Source organism: Alternaria ethzedia (assembly GCF_023757985.1).
Source record: "Alternaria ethzedia strain BMP 0044 chromosome Unknown scaffold_51, whole genome shotgun sequence".
NCBI classification, from domain to species: Eukaryota; Fungi; Ascomycota; class Dothideomycetes; order Pleosporales; family Pleosporaceae; genus Alternaria; species Alternaria ethzedia.
The window spans coordinates 1-17218 of NW_026056244.1; the positions used below are offsets into that span (position 1 = coordinate 1).

The 17218-nt window shown below is 50.7% G+C and overlaps 4 protein-coding genes across 4 annotated transcripts; 3 read left to right on the plus strand and 1 right to left on the minus strand.

The window, feature by feature from the left end:
• Window positions 1-3394: 3394 nt before the first annotated feature.
• J4E87_010544 (uncharacterized protein) lies at window positions 3395-7123 on the minus strand (the record flags this gene model as incomplete). The annotated part of the gene is made up of 6 exons (XM_049382117.1): window positions 3395-3907; window positions 3956-5800; window positions 5848-6476; window positions 6529-6858; window positions 6909-7035; window positions 7118-7123. The coding sequence occupies 6 exons, from the start codon at window positions 7121-7123 to the stop codon at window positions 3395-3397; spliced, it is 3450 nt and encodes a 1149-aa protein (XP_049228104.1).
• A 291-nt stretch (window positions 7124-7414) lies between these two features.
• On the plus strand, window positions 7415-9847 carry J4E87_010545 (uncharacterized protein; the record flags this gene model as incomplete). The annotated part of the gene is made up of 1 exon (XM_049382118.1): window positions 7415-9847. One exon carries the CDS (start codon window positions 7415-7417, stop codon window positions 9845-9847), a length of 2433 nt encoding a protein of 810 aa, XP_049228105.1.
• Window positions 9848-10078: 231 nt separating this feature from the next.
• On the plus strand, window positions 10079-11371 carry J4E87_010546 (uncharacterized protein; the record flags this gene model as incomplete). Its single annotated transcript, XM_049382119.1, has 1 exon — window positions 10079-11371. One exon carries the CDS (start codon window positions 10079-10081, stop codon window positions 11369-11371), a length of 1293 nt encoding a protein of 430 aa, XP_049228106.1.
• Window positions 11372-15135: 3764 nt separating this feature from the next.
• On the plus strand, window positions 15136-16177 carry J4E87_010547 (uncharacterized protein; the record flags this gene model as incomplete). Its single annotated transcript, XM_049382120.1, has 2 exons — window positions 15136-15607; window positions 15732-16177. The coding sequence occupies 2 exons, from the start codon at window positions 15136-15138 to the stop codon at window positions 16175-16177; spliced, it is 918 nt and encodes a 305-aa protein (XP_049228107.1).
• Window positions 16178-17218: the final 1041 nt, after the last annotated feature.

Genomic DNA, 17218 nt, shown 5'->3' on the forward strand with positions numbered 1-17218 from the left:
CTTATAGTATTTAGTATTAATATTAATTAGAATATATAAACTATATTCTTAACTAATTCTATATCTAGCTACTAAGGTAGAGAAAGTATATACTAGTGTATACTAGTTAAAACTACTATAAAGTATAAAACCTACTTAAAATATAGAAGAATAATAATATTAATTACTATATTATAGTTTTATAAAATAAGTTTATCTTAACTTTAAGTATAGTTAGTACTTAAAATAGTTTAGAATTAATGTAGAAACATTCTTTAAGAACTTACTATAGTCTTTTAGGCGTAAAATCTAAAGCTTAATTATATTATAGTTCTTATAAAAGCTTTCTACTCTACTATTTAAAAGAGCTTATAAGTAAATAATATTAATTTTTAGTAGCACTTTCTAGATATAGTGCTCTATATTACTTAGAGCGTAATTACTATAAGTAATAAACTAAGAAGTAGACTCTATTACTTACTAAAATTAGTTAGAAATTATTTCTAAAATAGTTTAACTATATATACTATTAATTTTATCTAAAATAACTCTAGACTATAAAAACTCTCTCTATTAGTATAAATACTATTTCTAAACTAATACTAAAGTCTATTAAAGTAGCTTCTAGCTTTTCTTTTTTTTCTATTCTACTTAATTTAGTCTATAAACGTTTTTATTTACCTAAGTATTTTATATAAATCTTTATCTACTTATAAGTAGGTAAAATTCTATAATTAATTCTAAATATATTTATATATCTTAATACTAAAGTACTTAAAAACCTATCTTAAAGTAGTTAAATTTAAGAAAAGGCTAAAAGTCTTTTTCTTCTCTACTTTACTAGCTCTATAGTATTAAAACTACTTATACTAAATTAGTTCTAAATTAATCTAGAAATAGTCTATATAAGCTACTTATACTTTTAGTATTTTATAATACTTTTTTAACTAAAAAATATTACCTATTTACTTTTAAAACTTAAATAATATAAGTATAGTCTTTAGAGTTTATACTAGAGTATTAGAGTAGATATATAGTATACTTAATAACTCTAGCCTTTAAGAAAAGCGCGCTACTATTTCTAAAAGTAAGTTAAACTATACTTTAGTTTAAATAAGTTTAGAATTATTTTAGAATTAATTTAACTATATACTTTAATCTAGTCTTTAATACTACTATTATTACTTTTACTAGAGCTAAATAAATATAGATTAAATCTCTTATAGATATCTAAGTCTAATATATTAAAGTTAAGAAATTTAGACTTAGTATTAAATATAGGTAAAAAAGGCTTTATATTATAATATAGGTATAATCTAGTCTAAATTAATTTAGAATAAATTTAAGAATTATTTAAATTAAAATTTTATTACTAAGTACGCTAATTCTCTTAAGTAGTATAACGCTAGTATACTATATTTTAAAAATTACCTATTTGCGTTAGCGCATGCTATGTCTTAGCGCGCTCTTGGTTAGATAGACTGTATGCACCGCGTCTGCGTCGCGCGTGCCTTACTATCAACCTCTCCCACACCTTCACCAGCTATGCGACTGCGCAATTCGAAATTGACACTCTCCCGCTCTCCATTATTGACAACTTTGGTTTCAGACGATGCATGCGTCAGCCATTGAGACGTGTCGATCGTCGAGCACGACACTCAACCTCTGATTGACCATGTGTCCTTGGCAAGCAAGCCACGGAGGCTGCCTGTCAACCAGCACTTCAACTACTCTTAGCAGCATCGAGGTGAGACCGATGCGCAAATCATCCGTGCATGTTTACATTACTTTGAACCCCCCGTTTTGGTTACAGCAGAGACCTTGACCACACTAGGTGTGGCTACGCATCTACAGAAATATTGTCAAAGTAGAAGTATGCAACATCTTAGCATCTACTCATATATCTTTCAAAGCACGTATGCGACACGAATTCTAGTCACATCTCGTAACTCCGCGTTCGGAGAGCAATGCTATACTTTGGAACACACGTGGGTAACCAGAATCCACTTCTCGACCCTGAAACCAACACTGTGGAACGAAAATGCCTCTGCTCGCTTGTACCGGTGAAAGACGATTTCATCTCACTGTCTCACTCATCACTAACTCCGCGTGCTTCTAATGGGACAGGTAATCACTCGCCTCAAACCAGACTACAGAGTCACACCTGGGCAACATTTGCTACCACACCAACAGATCCTACAACCTTCGCACCCCGGCACAACCATGGGCCCAACAGAACCACCTCCCTCGCTCCCCTCTTCAGGAAAACCCACATCCTCACCACAGCCAGCCTCCATACCACCAAAGCCCTTCCCCCTCCTCTCCCTCCCCAAAGAACTCCGGCAAAAGATATTCACCCACCTCGTCCCCAAAACCCAACACCACACCATCCCTCTCAAATCCGGCCCCCACCACCTCACCCTAGTAACGACAACAATCCCTGGCATCTCCCTCCTCGCCACAAACCACCAAATCCGTACCGAAGCATCCTACATCCTCTCCCCCCACCTCTCCGCCATAAAGTCCACAGCCCCAACAACAATAATACACGCAGAGCACATGCTGGGAGTGATAAACCTACACGACTCCTTCCGTTTCCAACCCACATTCTGGACCTTCCTGTTCCACCGCCTAGAACCGCGAAGACGAGACTTCACGATCCGTTCTATCCGGCACTACCGACGCGGCACCATCACGTCCTCGCAGCTATCCAAGAAACTCAAAATGTGGACCCTCACCACCACCCCAGACCCAGATCTAGGCATCTTAGAAGCAGTAACAACATTCATCCTCCGAATCCTTTCCTACATAGCGACATGCATCCCCCCACCAACCCTACACACCTTTCCCCCCTTGAACGTAATAATCGACATACCCACCTCCTTCACCGGCGGCCCCATCACGGCAACCACATCCCTCCCCCGCAGTATCGCGTATCGGATATTCTTCCCACGCCATCCTTATCTGGCTCGCTCCCGGCCTGGTCACACAAACTTGTCTTGGTTACTGCAACGCATGGTGTATCATGCGTGCTGGGCGTTTATATGCCGCCGCGCGACGACGGTGTGTTTGAGTATTAAAGTGAGGTTTTTGGACGGGGAGGGTGAGGTGTTGACGGGTTGGGCTGGGGGCGCGGAGGGGTGGGGGATGAGGGAGGTTGTGGTGCATAAGAGTGTGCTTAAGGGGGTGAAGAGTGCGGGGATGAGGGGGAGGGGGGTTGTTTATTATGGGGGATTGGGGGTGGGGGATTTGGTTTGAGGTGTACGGGCAGGATGGGATGTTGGGGGGAGGTGGTCATTTCAATGGTCCAGTCAGTGTGGAGAGACTGCTGGATTGATGGTTTTGAAAGAGATCCAAACTTGCATAATTAGGGTATACGGAGAGCCCAATTTACGTACGATTATTGCAATCTCAATCATAGTACAAAGCCGCCGGTTGTGACTACCTTCCAGCTACGCACGGGATGCGTATCTTCCAATTCTACACACCACCAGAGCACCTCTTTCGTCTTGTCGATTTGCCCGCTCTCCTCGTAGGCCCTAGCCATCGCGTACCACGCTTCCGAATAGTCCCAGCCGGCACCAAGCTTGGTAAGTGTGGACAGTAGACCGAATGCGCGATCACGGGCCGCAAGACGGGTAAGCGTTGGTGACGAGAGCTGGTTCTCTACCGAAGGTGTGTGAGACGTTAGGTATTGGGTCTTCGATGCCGACGTCTTTGTGTGAATTGAAGAGGCCGATGACTGTAACGGAAGGGAGATGGTGTCGGTGTTGGCAGGCTCGAGCGGTATGACCTCGCTGTAGATATCCAAAAGGATGTTCGATAGGCCAACGATGGCCTCGGGGTGGTCTGGGAAATGTTGTAGAGCGCGCTCAAAGTCTGCGCGAGCTTCATGCTTCATCGACTGGGCTACAAGCTGTTCTGCGCGCTGTAGCAATGTCAGTAGAGGTATCATCGAAGATATTGGGAAACTTACAGCAGCAAACACGTCTGCCCACAACTCCTCAACACTCTTACCGCCACCCCACCCTTTGTCGGCGAGCGCCTTGGCTGTTGAGTGTTCCAATGACACCTCTGCTTCAAATGTTTCGACCAGCTTCAATGCCTCGGCAACAGCCTCCCTAGCGTCCTGGAACATGTGCGCTCTTGCATATAATCCAGAGATGAAGATCCATATGCTGACCAGCAACGAGACCTTTTGACGACGTTCTTGGATTTTGGAAAAGTGGGGATCCGCAGGTATGTAGTCAGCATGTGGTAGGCGCGAAGGCAAGCGAGTGTCCTGTCTGGGTGGTTGTTCTTCGTGACCCAAAGGCGGAGAGGAGTGATCAAGGTTATGGGCGACGGGTGGAAGTGGTGTATCACCCTTTTCTATTGACTTTCCTGGGGAGCTGGGATTGGAAATGCGTCGAGGCGATTTTGAGTTTGCAGTATTACTGCGTGCACGAGTGCTGTTTGGAACGTGTTCTGGAAGCGGTGGTACCTCTGGCACGGTGTCTTTGCCGGCCTGACCATCATCCTGCTTGTGGTGGTGGAACAGATGGTGTCGATGATGACCGTTAGTAGGAGCTGCGCCGTTGTCATCAGTGACTTGGATCGCAGGCGGCACTTCTGGTTGTGTGGTGGCTGTCTTGGAGCTGACCACAGATTTACTTCGATCAACATTTTCTTGCTGAGTCGTCCTGACTGACCCTCGTCCGCGGAAGATACTACCTCGTGTGCCCGAGGCGGTCTTGGGAGGCGCCAGCGACGCAGGTTCGGGTGGAGTCTTGACTTTGTCAGCTGCCGGATCGCCGAACAGTCGACCGTACAGTGCAAGGAGCTCGTCACATCCGTCAACCGCAGCGGTGGCACCATCGGTGATCTCAAGGAGAGACAGCTGCGTCATCTTGATCTGCAGTATGTTGCTCTTTTCGAAACGTTCCATACGATCGACAATGCCAGATTCAAGAGGCTCTTGGCCGGCAGCCTCTTGGAGGTGTTCGCTTCGGAATGCGCCCGAGTCACGGCCGAACAGGACAGCAGGATCGCCGAATTGTTCGAAAGCCGCCTCGCATGCCTTCTCAGCAGCGGTAAACTCAGTCCGTGACGTCAAAAGCAGGGCAAGAAGATGCCACACGGGTATCAACTTGCGTTCGCGTCCATATTCTGTGGTGATGCCATCCGATAGAACTCCGTCTACACTGACTGTCGTGTTCTTTGTTGCTGGGGAAAGCGCGCGTTTGGCGATTTTGATTGCACCGGGGATGTCTCTTGTTTCTGCGAGCACCAAAGCGAGAGCGTATAGGGCTTCAACGTTGTGTTCGTCGCCTAGATTAGGCGAGAGTGACTTCCTTAGATACTGCACAGCTTTGGCCTGGATCGTGGCCCGTGCCTCAACGTCGTAAGTGAGCCGTGCCCAGTGTGCTTGACTGATGCCAATGGCGCAATAGGCGGCAGCTAGGGCCGTGGGTTCGACGAAAGACGTGCTCGAAGCAATTGAGCGGGTATCAGACGTTGAGCGAAGGTGATCTGCCTGCTCCAACCAGTGCTCGATACTGTGAGCAATCTCGAGAGCCTTTTCGGCGTCATGCCTAGATCCCCATCTGCAGAGCATCCTGATGGCCTCGGCGGAAGTCCTCAACACCGTGCTGTCGTCGTCAATGCCAGCCTCGAGTTCGCCTGACTTCTCCGATCGATCCTTGTTGCGCGTGATGATCTCGACATACGAGTCGTAGGCTTTGTATGCCAACTCAGGCTCGGCTAGAGATGCGTGGACAACGAAGAGGTTGCGCAGGATCTGGGTCGAGTGGTATGTCTTGGTGGCTGCTCGATAGAGGATCTAGAGCTGTCAGATTCTACCCGTGTTGCAGTAACATGATAACTTACATCAAGCACGCCTCGCGCGACACCCTCTTTTCCTCCCTCACCTAGATCATCGTCGCTCCACGTAGGACCGCAGAGGAGGCGCCAGTTGTCCATGACGGAATCCACCCATGTTTCGACTTCATGATTGGTCTCGCTGGCTTTTGGGAAGTGTGTCTCTCGTATCAACAGGTTCTCGTAGACAGCCTCGACGCGTTTCAGCTCTGCCCGCTGCCGTAATCGAGCGTCTGACTGGGCGGTAGGCGTTGGCTTCTCTTGTATGATGGGCGTAGAATCGGGTTCGTAGGCGAGATCATAGCGGAGGATCGTTGATAGCGAGTCGTAGTAGGCCTTCCATGCTAATCTTCGATACCGTGCTGAGTTGCCTACGTCTGATGCGGCATTCTTGGAAGTTGCATCCCAGAACTTTGCCCAGTAGCGGTAGGTGCGCAAAGCCTCGGACGCGTTGATTCGCTCGCTGAGGCCCATGGACTGGTCGGACAGCTGACAGAGGCGGACGAGAGACTGTTCTCCCCACATCTTGAACTGGGCCGATTCGGTGTTCGGGGTGGTGGTCGTGGACAGCCAGGGTATTATTGACGAGTAGATGGTGGCTGCCTCACCAATCGCACCTGTCTTTTCGAGCGCGGAGCCTAAATCACGTCAGTTCCCGGGCCAGAATGAGGTCACACAGTATGGCTCTACCCTTGAGATATGTGCCCTTGACCAGACACACCCGAGACCAGCCGCTCAGCGTGCCTGCTTCGCCCGACAGCTGGGTCGCGACTGCCCCAAAGTCCTGTGGAAGCCGCGCAACTGCCAGTCCCGGCTCGTCCAGCACGTAATGAGCCCAGCCGAGGCAGACGTTGGCCTGGAAAGCGTCTTGACCCTGCGTGCCATCTTCTTCAATCGTAGCGAGCAACGAGGGTATGATCTGTGACAGGCCGGTGGTGGAGGCGGCAGAGGAGGCGGTCGAGGGCCTCTTGGTGCTGTGTGCGGCTATCTGGGCGTCGGAGCGCGCTGTGAGGGTGAGGCCTTGGGTCGCCGTTAGCCCTCAGAAAGACCAAACAGAGAGGTTTGCTGACATCGTCGGTGCGGCGCATGCTTCTCGACCTTGCGACACAGCTCAGGCACGTCGGCCCATCGTCCAGCGCATCGAGCCTCGTCCAGCTGCTGTATGTAGCGCTTGGCCTTTTCGCTCTCAGGGGGGGTCTGTAGGTCCTGTAAGCTACCGTTGTTGAAGATGACGTTGCTTCGGCGCCAGGGGAGAGGGAGGACAGCAACCGCGACATACCACCATGGTGCTAAGAATATGCCTTTGGCTCTGGACAGGGTCGCGATGTCTGTAGAATCATGTTCGACGAGCAATACTGAATGCGACGACGCCGGCCATGGCTGTACACATGTCACTGACCGACTGCACAGGTCCCACTCTTCTGTGCAGTTGGCCCGCACATCCCTGCAGCTCTAGCGCGTGCGGTCCGACGCTAACTCCGGGCCTTGAACTTTTTTCTACCAGCCATCGACAACAACCATTCCGCTGGTCAGAGACGAGCTGATCAAATCAATAACCCGGGGAATCGCCATAATCATGGCGCCGATTGCTTCCGAACTGGCGACGCTGCGAGCGCTCAGTTTCCGCATCTCGTCCACGCCAACATCCCAGCTCCCCCAACACGTGCCTGCCATAGCTGCGTCATTAGCCAATTGCAGGGCCCTCCTCTCTTCGGCCCAGGCCTCAGGTACCAAAGCGACGTCCTCGGAAGCATCCGTCGCTATACACAAGTACCGGACTCTACTCACCACTCTGCTTCAAGATCGCACTCCCCAAGGAAGATGGTGCGCCATAGTCCTGATCAAGGCCACGATTGAAGTCGGGGGTTGGGAGACTCTGCAGAAGAGTTTGCCATGGGTGCGTGGTCTTCTAGGATTCTTGAACAAACCGGATTCGCCGTCGTCAAAGAAGCTCTGCATCATCACCTTGACGCGCATCTTCCTTCTGACCAGAGAGTACCCGACGTTGATCCGCGAAATCACTACTCCGTCGCTATCACCTTTCGTCCAAGTCTGTCTACAGATAGCGAATGCCAAAGCTACCCCTGCCAATTTGCTACAGATTGTCCTAGAGAGCTTCAACGAGCTGCTGCCCCGACACCCTACCATCTTCCGGTCTTATCTAAAGCAACTTTACCCTCTTCTTGGACGTCTCATCGCACCTACGCCATCTGATAAACTCAGCAAAGAGCAGCGAACTGGAACCAACCATGGAGTTTGTTCGGATATTGCAGCTGCGGCGCGCCAACTCTTCGTCCAATTACCTTGCTGTGCACCAAAAGGAGCTTCGAGTGAAGAGTGGACAAAGGCTGTTAAGAACATCACAAACGTCACTCATCAGACGACAGACCGCGTGTTCCGCGCCGTGATTGAAGACTGGCAATCGACGGCACGTGAAGCACCTCTTTCGAACGGTCACACACTGGATGACGAAGTTCAAGACCTGGAGCCGGGCTCAGATCTATCCGCCTGGTCGGGAATCTTCGCTGGTGGCGAACGCTTGACAGGCCTTCTCTACGTCATCAAGGAGTACATCGAAAGCCCCACGGCGAACACTGTCCATCTCAACGTTGGCATGATCGTTGACCTACTCTCGAGAATGCTTTCCCTCACCATTCCCGTGGCCGCGAGCAAGAACTTCCAAAACACTGTACGTCTAAACGCTCAAGTCAGCAAGGACGAGCGTGAAAGTCTTTGGCTATTGTTGCCAGACGTACACGTTGCCGCGATTGAGGTGCTTCTTGCTCTAGCACACAGATCCCAGAGCAGCACGTTGGCACTCGACCCTGCTATCATTGACCAACTTGTGTGGGCATTCAGTGCGGAAAAAGAGACTGCTCAGATTAGAACAGCATGCTACACGGCGATTGCTGCTTTGTTGAGGAGATCTGGAGTCGCTCTTCATAAGACTACCATCGATTCCCTCGTACCTCTCATTCGCGCTTGCTGCGACGATCTACTACCGCCTGAGACCGCGGCGCCTACAAACCAACAGAACCTCGGTCAGGCCAAGGCCAATGGCAACAGTCAGCCCCAGACCACTGCCAACGCCGATAGCTTCCTTGGCGCTGCGAAGAACGCCGGCGGCCCCAACGCTGGATTCCCTGGACTCCAACAAGCCGCGCACGATATGCTTCCGGTTCTACTCTCAAGCATTCCGGCTCAATGCCTATCTGACTCAATGCGCGCTCGTCTGGACCGTACCGCTATTCTCACCCAGCACAAGGACGCCATGGTAGCTAGCGTGCTGAACCCACCGCCAAGCAAGAAGTTCGGAAAACCCGCAGCAAGCATACTACCACTCATGGCTCGATCGTTCTCCGCCGAGATGGATGTAGAGGGTATGCTCAGACCAAGGATGCCAGTCATTCGCCTGGGTGGCAAGGATCTGGAGTTGGACGATGGCAACGATGAAGACGAAGAGATGGAGGTTGAGGATGAAGAAGTTGAAGAAGAAGAGCAGCAAGCTCTGGAGCAGGCGGATGACCACTTTGCTGGACAAGAGTTGGACAATCTGCTGGAAACCGCTGGACAATCAGATACGGCAGCGAAGGATTTTGCTATGGAAGACGCGCCAACACCCAGCAAACCCGACCTTTCGACTCCACGATCAGTTCGCAAAGGTACGCTTGCGCAACGCCCTAACATCTCCGAACCTACCGCATTCAGCGAAACCAAGCGGCCGATAGGCGAAGAAGGTCCTCTTTCGCCTTCCAAGCGAGCAAAGACTGGCGAAGACGAGCAGCGCACAACACACCCCATACCTCCTGCGCCAACAGCGTCTGTATCTTTCAGCAAATCTACTCCAACTGCGGAGGTAGCCGCTACGTCAGATTTCGCCGCTACCAGCACCGCCTCGGCTGTCCCTGAACTCCCCGAGCCAGGTGAAGGAGACCTCGACGACGAGGACAGTGACGATGACAAGATATCGCTTGTACTTGGAGTTGACACGGACGACGAGTCTGATTAGCGCTTGTCTGGAAACAGTTGTTGTATAGTCGCCTTGGCTTGCGAAGATGTAGTGAAGTAATAATAACAAGCGCAGTCCCTGCACGGACATATATCTCGACCTCGCAGTGACCGATGATTTCCTCATACTAGTCCCTACAGCCCGCGCCTTTTCCAGTAACCTCCGTCTACAACGCCCTCGTCTCCGCAGCCGCAACACCGCCCACCGCCCACCACCTACCCGTCCGCAACAATGACACAACCTCCCCAACGCGCACCCGCCAAACGCACCGTCCCCAAGATCTCCGCCCCCAACCCCCCCGCGGCCCCATCAGCCAAGCAACCCGCAAAGCCCCAGAAAGAACAGCGATACCCCTTCGACTCGCACCAAGACGACATCGTAGTCAACACCACTGAACTCGACACCGCTCCCGGCTACAGGCGTGGTCTAGTGGACTACCGGCATAAACTCACGCTGAAGAAGACGTATAACCATATCACGACGGACTATGCGGAGGATATGAAGATGACGATTCCGAAAGATGCGGTTACGCCCTTAGGGTCTTCACCGTTTATTGATGGGGATGAGGGTGACGATGAAGATGAGGATGAGGATGAGAACACCAACACCAACGCCAAAAACCCCAAGTCCAAGCGCGACGAACGTACCTACGTCCCAGAAATCAGCGACACAATCACCGACTACACCAAGCTACCCAAACCGCGCTGCAACCGCCCTAACTACGTAGAATACATCTACCGCACTACTACCACCAATCCCGCTGTCTTCCTCGCTATCCTACGTGTCGCAGAGCGGAATCTGCCGTTTATAAATTTCGACTCGGCGATTACGCATCTACCTAATTTATTGGCGAATGCGAGGCTTCCTGGTATACCGCCGCTCTCAGCTCTGTCGCCTGATTCATCTGAAGCGTTGGGCGCGTCCGCATCGGAAAACCAGCCGGGGAAAAAGAAAGCCAACCAGCCCGCTTTCACAGAAGACACACCCCACTCGAAGAAAGACGCAGACACGGCAATGACAATCCTTTTCTTGCCGAACCTATACGAAGACGGGCGCCACGCACTCGGGTACTACGCCCTCGCCCCGGAAGCAGATCCAGACACTAAACAACTCAACCCGGAAGACGTCGTTCAGATCCTCTTCACGCCCTGCGGGATAGCTGATTTAGTAGAAGCGAAGTTGTTGGAATGGACGCCTATTGATCCTGATCTTAAGGCACGGGCTGATGAGAAGAAGAGCGCTGACAAGAAGGGCGATGGGGTGGGAGGTGGGGATGGGGAGGGGGCTGGGGATGGGAAGGAAGGGGATACTGGAGATGTTGGGGAGGAAGAAGAAGAGTTGACTGTCGAGTACATAGAACATGTGGCTGCGAGGGGAGGGGAGTGGTTAGAGAGGGATGTAGTGGGGGATTGGGAGGAGTGGTGTAGGAGTTTTAGGGTTGCGAGGAGGGTTTGGGAGAAGGTGCTTAAGGGGGTTGTGGAGGTTAGGGAGGTGGAGGATGTGAAGGAGGAGGCTGAGGGATGAGGTTAGGGCAATTCAGCGGGCTGATGACGACTCGCAGCAGAGTTCTTCGACGAGGCGACTTCTTGTTAAGTCGCGATACGCATATGTATATGATGTGGTGAGCAGTAGTACATATCGTATGAGCAGATTGTGAAAAGGACTTCGTTGTACGATGAGCGTGATTCTACTGTGTAGATATGTGTCAGTCCAAAGACCGCGCTCAGGACGGCGATGGCCATTTCAGAGGTGTCACCCATCTTCATTCGACGCCTTCATCTTTCTCTCTTTCCTTTCCTCTTTCGCACGTGGTTTTTCGTCTCGTTGGCGATGCGGCAGTCGTAGTGGCTCATCACCCACCCCTTCAAGTGCCGGTATTTGCTTCGCCCACATGTCTCGTATCCGCGTCGGAGGAGCGCTTGGTTCCTTATTGTTCTTCAGCGTCACGAGCTTTGCATCGATGTTCAACTCAAAGCGACTTCTTCCGATGAAAATCTCTCTTGAAATCGAAATCCAGGCCTTGAGGCGAGCCGTTCCAACAACGCCGAGCAGGACGTTTTCTGAATCGCACAGTGATTCGAGTGGTGTGGTCATACAAGCATCTCTAGACTCAAACTCTAGGTTGACCGTGGGAACTGTCCGTTCTTGTATCATGCCAAAGTCTCCGGGTTGTAAGTTTGCTGAGATGCTACATTGTAGTTGTCCGGGAGAGGGCTGACTCCAGTCCACGCAAAACCGTCCAGCGTGTGTACTGGAGAAATCTATACTGCCGAGACGGGATGTAGCGTCGGGCAGGTGCCCGGCGAGTAGAGGCGGTAACGATGTGACATGAAACCCCAGTTCGTGGAAGATTGGAGATACGTTGACGCGTATGGGCGCTTTAGCATGGCGCTGTTTTTGATTGGTGGCCTTTTCGCCGACGAGGGTGATTCGAGCTCGCTTCATGTTGCTGGGATCGTAGCGTAATCCCTGGGATACCCATATCACTACAACAATTAGCTGCTTCCCTTTAAGCATATGGTTTTCTCGGGAGCGTACGTTCTTCGGGTTTCAGCTGGCGGTCGGTTACCAGAACAGCCTCCGTAGGATGCTTCGACCCTAGCCGGAAAAGAGTGACATCACCGGAACTTCGCCGGAAGATTAGCTTCTTTCTATGCACAGGTGACAGTAAGATAGCCGGTCTCATGGAAGGATCTCCATCTATTGAGCAGTCCAGAATGCCAAGGTAATCATCTCGAGGCGTAAAGGCACTGCTTTCTTCCAGCGGACATATGAGCATGTCGATGGATAGCGTGGTCCCAGATAGACTCGTGTGCGTACCGCGAGTCGGCATATGCATATTTAGTATCTCATCGCGGAAGAATGTAGGGTGTGGTGCTAGTAACGGCGACTGTTCAATAACAAAATCCTCTGACAGATCCGACCGGAAAGCCAATATGGAATGATCTGACGATATGCCAAGGATAGCTTTTTGTAGTCGGTAGAAAGCTTTCTTGCCTTCGCCGTACAACAGGGGCATGTTCACGTCGAATAGCCCCATCAGACAGTAGGCGATGTCTTCCTCTCGCGATGTCGTTCGTTTAGAAGCCCATTTCATTTTTTGCGCCACGCTGAATCCGTCCAGCATTGATTGCACGTCGTCTTCCTCGGTACTTGTGCAACATTGACATTCGCTCTTTGTAATCGTCTTCCGGGAATATGAGGTGTCGTCAAGTTCACCTGTGAAACCCACGACCAAATGACCCTTCTCCGTCGGTATTTGGAAGCCCATCTGTCTACGATGTCTTCGCAACAATACCGATGCGTGGATGCCACTATTTTCCGACAGTTGTGCCGCAAGAGATATACGACTCCCAAGGATATCCCAGTTCATATCGTAAAAGTGCACGCGATCCGGAGCGATCATCTCCTGTAGCGTCCAACCTCGAGTGAGCCAGCGACATTCGGATAACGAACGCCGGTTCCCAACACTGATATCGGAGATATAAGCGTAGCAGATAACGGCATCGCGATACCAGCGAAACATGGAGTTGATCGCCTCCGAAAGCTCTGTGCTGCTGTCCTTGTTGATGTTGCATGTGTCTATCCAAACGAAGTCGCATCCATCTTGCAAGGCTTGTTCACATGTTTTCTTGATCTTGAAGTAGCCTTTCTTAGCACTCCATTTGGCCCTGGACGTGTCACGGATATCTTCGAAGAGTACTTCCCCATCTTCCCATGTATGCGATAAGATCGCGTAATTAGGCTTGATCGCACCCAACACGTCGTGGAACTCATATGTCCTGGCGTTCAGAAGTCTCATGGAGGTCGTGATCCGATTGCGCTGCGCTTGCGCTACCGTGGGGGCGAAGAAAGTGGGGCTTCAGCTTGATCGAGTCCTGCCGTAGAGCGACCCTGTAAAAGCATATGGTGATGTGGGAGTGTCTGCGAAGCCTGGGGGTAATGCCGAGGGTTTCATCTGAACAGTATATCATTAATGCGAGGCCTGGGAATTAGGGCAGATGCATGTAGTGGCGTGAAGACATGCCCGCTTCAGCTGCGCCCCTCACACGCATCCTGGCACGATCGCATGCAGATGACCTCCGAGGTTAGCGCCATGCACACTCAACGAATCTTAGTGCCTGGCGTCATTGGGCAGGTATTCAGTCCTCTTTGATGAAGCGCGGGTGAAGAAACACCCGTCCACGATTGTCGTACAGAATCTTTGGATGGATCGCGAGATCACGTGTGTAGAAAAAAAGGCTAATGCGATATTGAGGCAGCACAGCACATTGACTCAAAAGGAGAAGACAATCATGGCGTCAAATTCGAGGATGGTTGGGATGCAAGCAAACACGCAGAAGGGAGAACATCGTGGAGGTTCGGAAGCTTCGGTGCTACATAGTGCAGGTGAGTTGCCGCTGCCGTGCGCGCGACGCGCAACGCTAGTCTCCTTTGGTGTGCCTAGCGCGACGCGCGCACCCGTGGACGCGTTCTTGGGCGGCGGACACCTGGGCACCTACCCAGGCACAGTACTCACATTCCTGCACGACATCTCTCACACGAACCGTGCTTCTCCTGCTACAATGATGACTTGTGGACAGCTACAACATGCCCGGGTGTTCTCTACAACCAGTGGCAATGAAGGTGCATCCTGCCCTGGTGGCGTCGACTTTGCAGGGGACATCTGAACGCCACTCTGATGTATTCAACCCTAATATACACCTTTGGCGATTATCAGGAAGCAACACCAGGCCACAGTCCGAGTCAAAAGCGCGTTTGCTTGTCTATCAAGCATTCTGGCGTCGTATCAACCTCATCGATTCAGGTCTTCGAGAATGATTTTATTTATCTTGCTGGATATCTTCATGCGCTTATGGCAAGATGTCGGTGGATTCGCAAACACCGAGCTTATCATACCGTTCTGGAAAGTTAGAATGATGACACTGCGACAAGAGGAAGCAGGAATGAGAGGTGTTAACACACACGAGATCCTTTCACTCCGTACTTACTACGGCTGCCAAGCGCTGGACCGAATTCCCACCGCTACACTCAACTTGTGCGGAAGCGTAGATTCTGGGTTTGTTACCGCCTTTGGTTCTGTCTTCCCTTGATTTCCTCGATGCATTACATATCACTACACTAAATAAATTCCCCTTGTCGAAATAAAGTGCACTCGGAGGGGGACGATACACTAGAGCCACGATGTTGCTTATGATACTCCTTATCCTCTTTGCCTGGTGCGCCGTCGCGGTACTTCCTGTCTCTTTATCTTTACTAACATCAAAGCTAGCGCTCCCAAGGGAGGTATGGGCTGGTTCGGCGACTCGTTGGTAATCCCACAACCTTTCAATCGTCACGATAATAAGACCCCTAGGTTTGGCGCCGACAAGAGCGGTCGCTGGCCGAAGCACCCCGATAACAGCGGCAAGACCGAAATCGCCTACTGCTACGAAAACAAGGCTGCCAAAGATGAGCTTGAAGGAGTCATAGCAGAGGGCTGGGGAGCATGGCAGCGTTCTCTCGGTCGCTGGGGTAAAGAGAGCGGCCATTCACTGCTCGTTACACGGCGCCTTGTTCCTGGCCAGGATATCTACTGCTACCTGGCGAATGGCGATTGGAACCAGTTGTTTCCGGCAGACACCGTCGTTATCAAGCGTGGTGCTCCAGGGGGTTGGGCAGCAGCGTCTTCTTTGGGATATAGGGCTGAAGGTTCACCTGGTCGTCATCAATTGAGTATCGGCAACGCGGAACAAGCGCCGAACAGAGATCTGGCCTGGGGTAAGTTGAGAAGCAATTTTTGATTGTCCGACCCGCTAACAGGTAGACAGTCGTAGCTCACGAGCTAGGTACAACTATTTCTTCTCTATCAGTATACAAGCGGTAACTAATCGAATCCGTGCAGGCCACATCTTCGGCTTAATGCACGAACACTCACGCGGAGACCGCGACGACCACGTCCAGTTCAACTGCGCCAGTCTCACAGGCTACCACGAAGCTCTCCAAAAGGCCACTGCCGACGGCTTTACCATAAACGAACTCTGTAACATCTTTAATGTTGCGAAGCACTACCAATTCGACGCTTCAGAGTACTACAAGTGGACAAACGACGGCTTGGCATACAGCTCGGAATATGATTACGATTCGATCATGCACTACAGCTCATGGCAGAGCCACAACCCTGCTCTTGTCAATCAGGATCAGAATAACCCCGATAATTACCCTTTGCTTCGACTCACCGGTGGAAAGAATGGTCAGAAGTCGCTCCTTCCGCTGCCACGTCCGAGTGGGGAGTGGGGAATTTCTAGACTGGATAAAGAGGCTATCAAGTTGTTGTATCCGTGGGAATAACCGGTCTTCCCGCGCTGAATCAGTGATCTTTATGATACCGACGCACTGACGACCATCATCGCTTTTGGATCGCTCGATCATTCTATTCCTCGCCCACGACCGCGAATAGCTAGATAAAGACTTGGACGGGAAGTTTCCAAGAGACCCACTAAGTACACTTGGAAAGCTGCACTTGCTGTAGCTCTAATAGGCGCTCAACTTTGAGCTCAGATTTCGTGTCTCACCATACGCTCCAGTCTCAGTCTTCGCCAGTGACGTATTCAAGCGTATTGAACGCGGAAATTGCAGTTCGTTTACAACCTTACGCTTGACTCTAAATAAGTAGTGAAAGAGTCTCCACCTAGGGTTCAAAAAGCGTTTGCCCGACAAGTCCAAAGCGCACAGACCAAGAAGTGGTGTCCCTAGTCGTCCATCGCGGGGCTAGCAGAACTATCGCAAAGACCTATACTTCTCTTCTTCTCTTTCCCTTGCACCAGCGTTGTTTCCGCCGCGCTGACACCGCACTCAGTGCATTGGCCCACTCCACCTTTGCTGCCTACCCAGGGACCTGCATCGACTATACATACTACTAGCCTCAACCCACCAGAAGCTCTACCACCGAGAAATCCCAGAATCTACCTTCAGGAACTTAACTCAGCGCCCAGCCATGCTGCCCCTACTTCTTCTCTTCGCCTTCTTTGGGGTCGTCTTTGCTGGGTTCGTCATCCATTATTCGATCTTGTGAACAACCTCGACACTTGCTAACTCTTGCAGGCACCCTGTAACAGCGGAAAGGAGGTGGCCTCGTGATGAATATACGGCAATGTTCACAATCTATTGGTGCTTCGAGAATCAGCTCGCAGAGACACAGATCCCGGTGCAGCGCATGGAACAGGCATGGCTTGTTTGGACCTCAGTCATGGGAACGGCTTCTGAAAACAACCACGCCTTAGAATTCAAACGTTGGAAACATCCAGTCACAGGCAACTATCCCCATTGTTACGATGCCAACAACGAATGGACTAAGGGTATGCCTCGCGCGGCAGTGCGTATAAAATATGA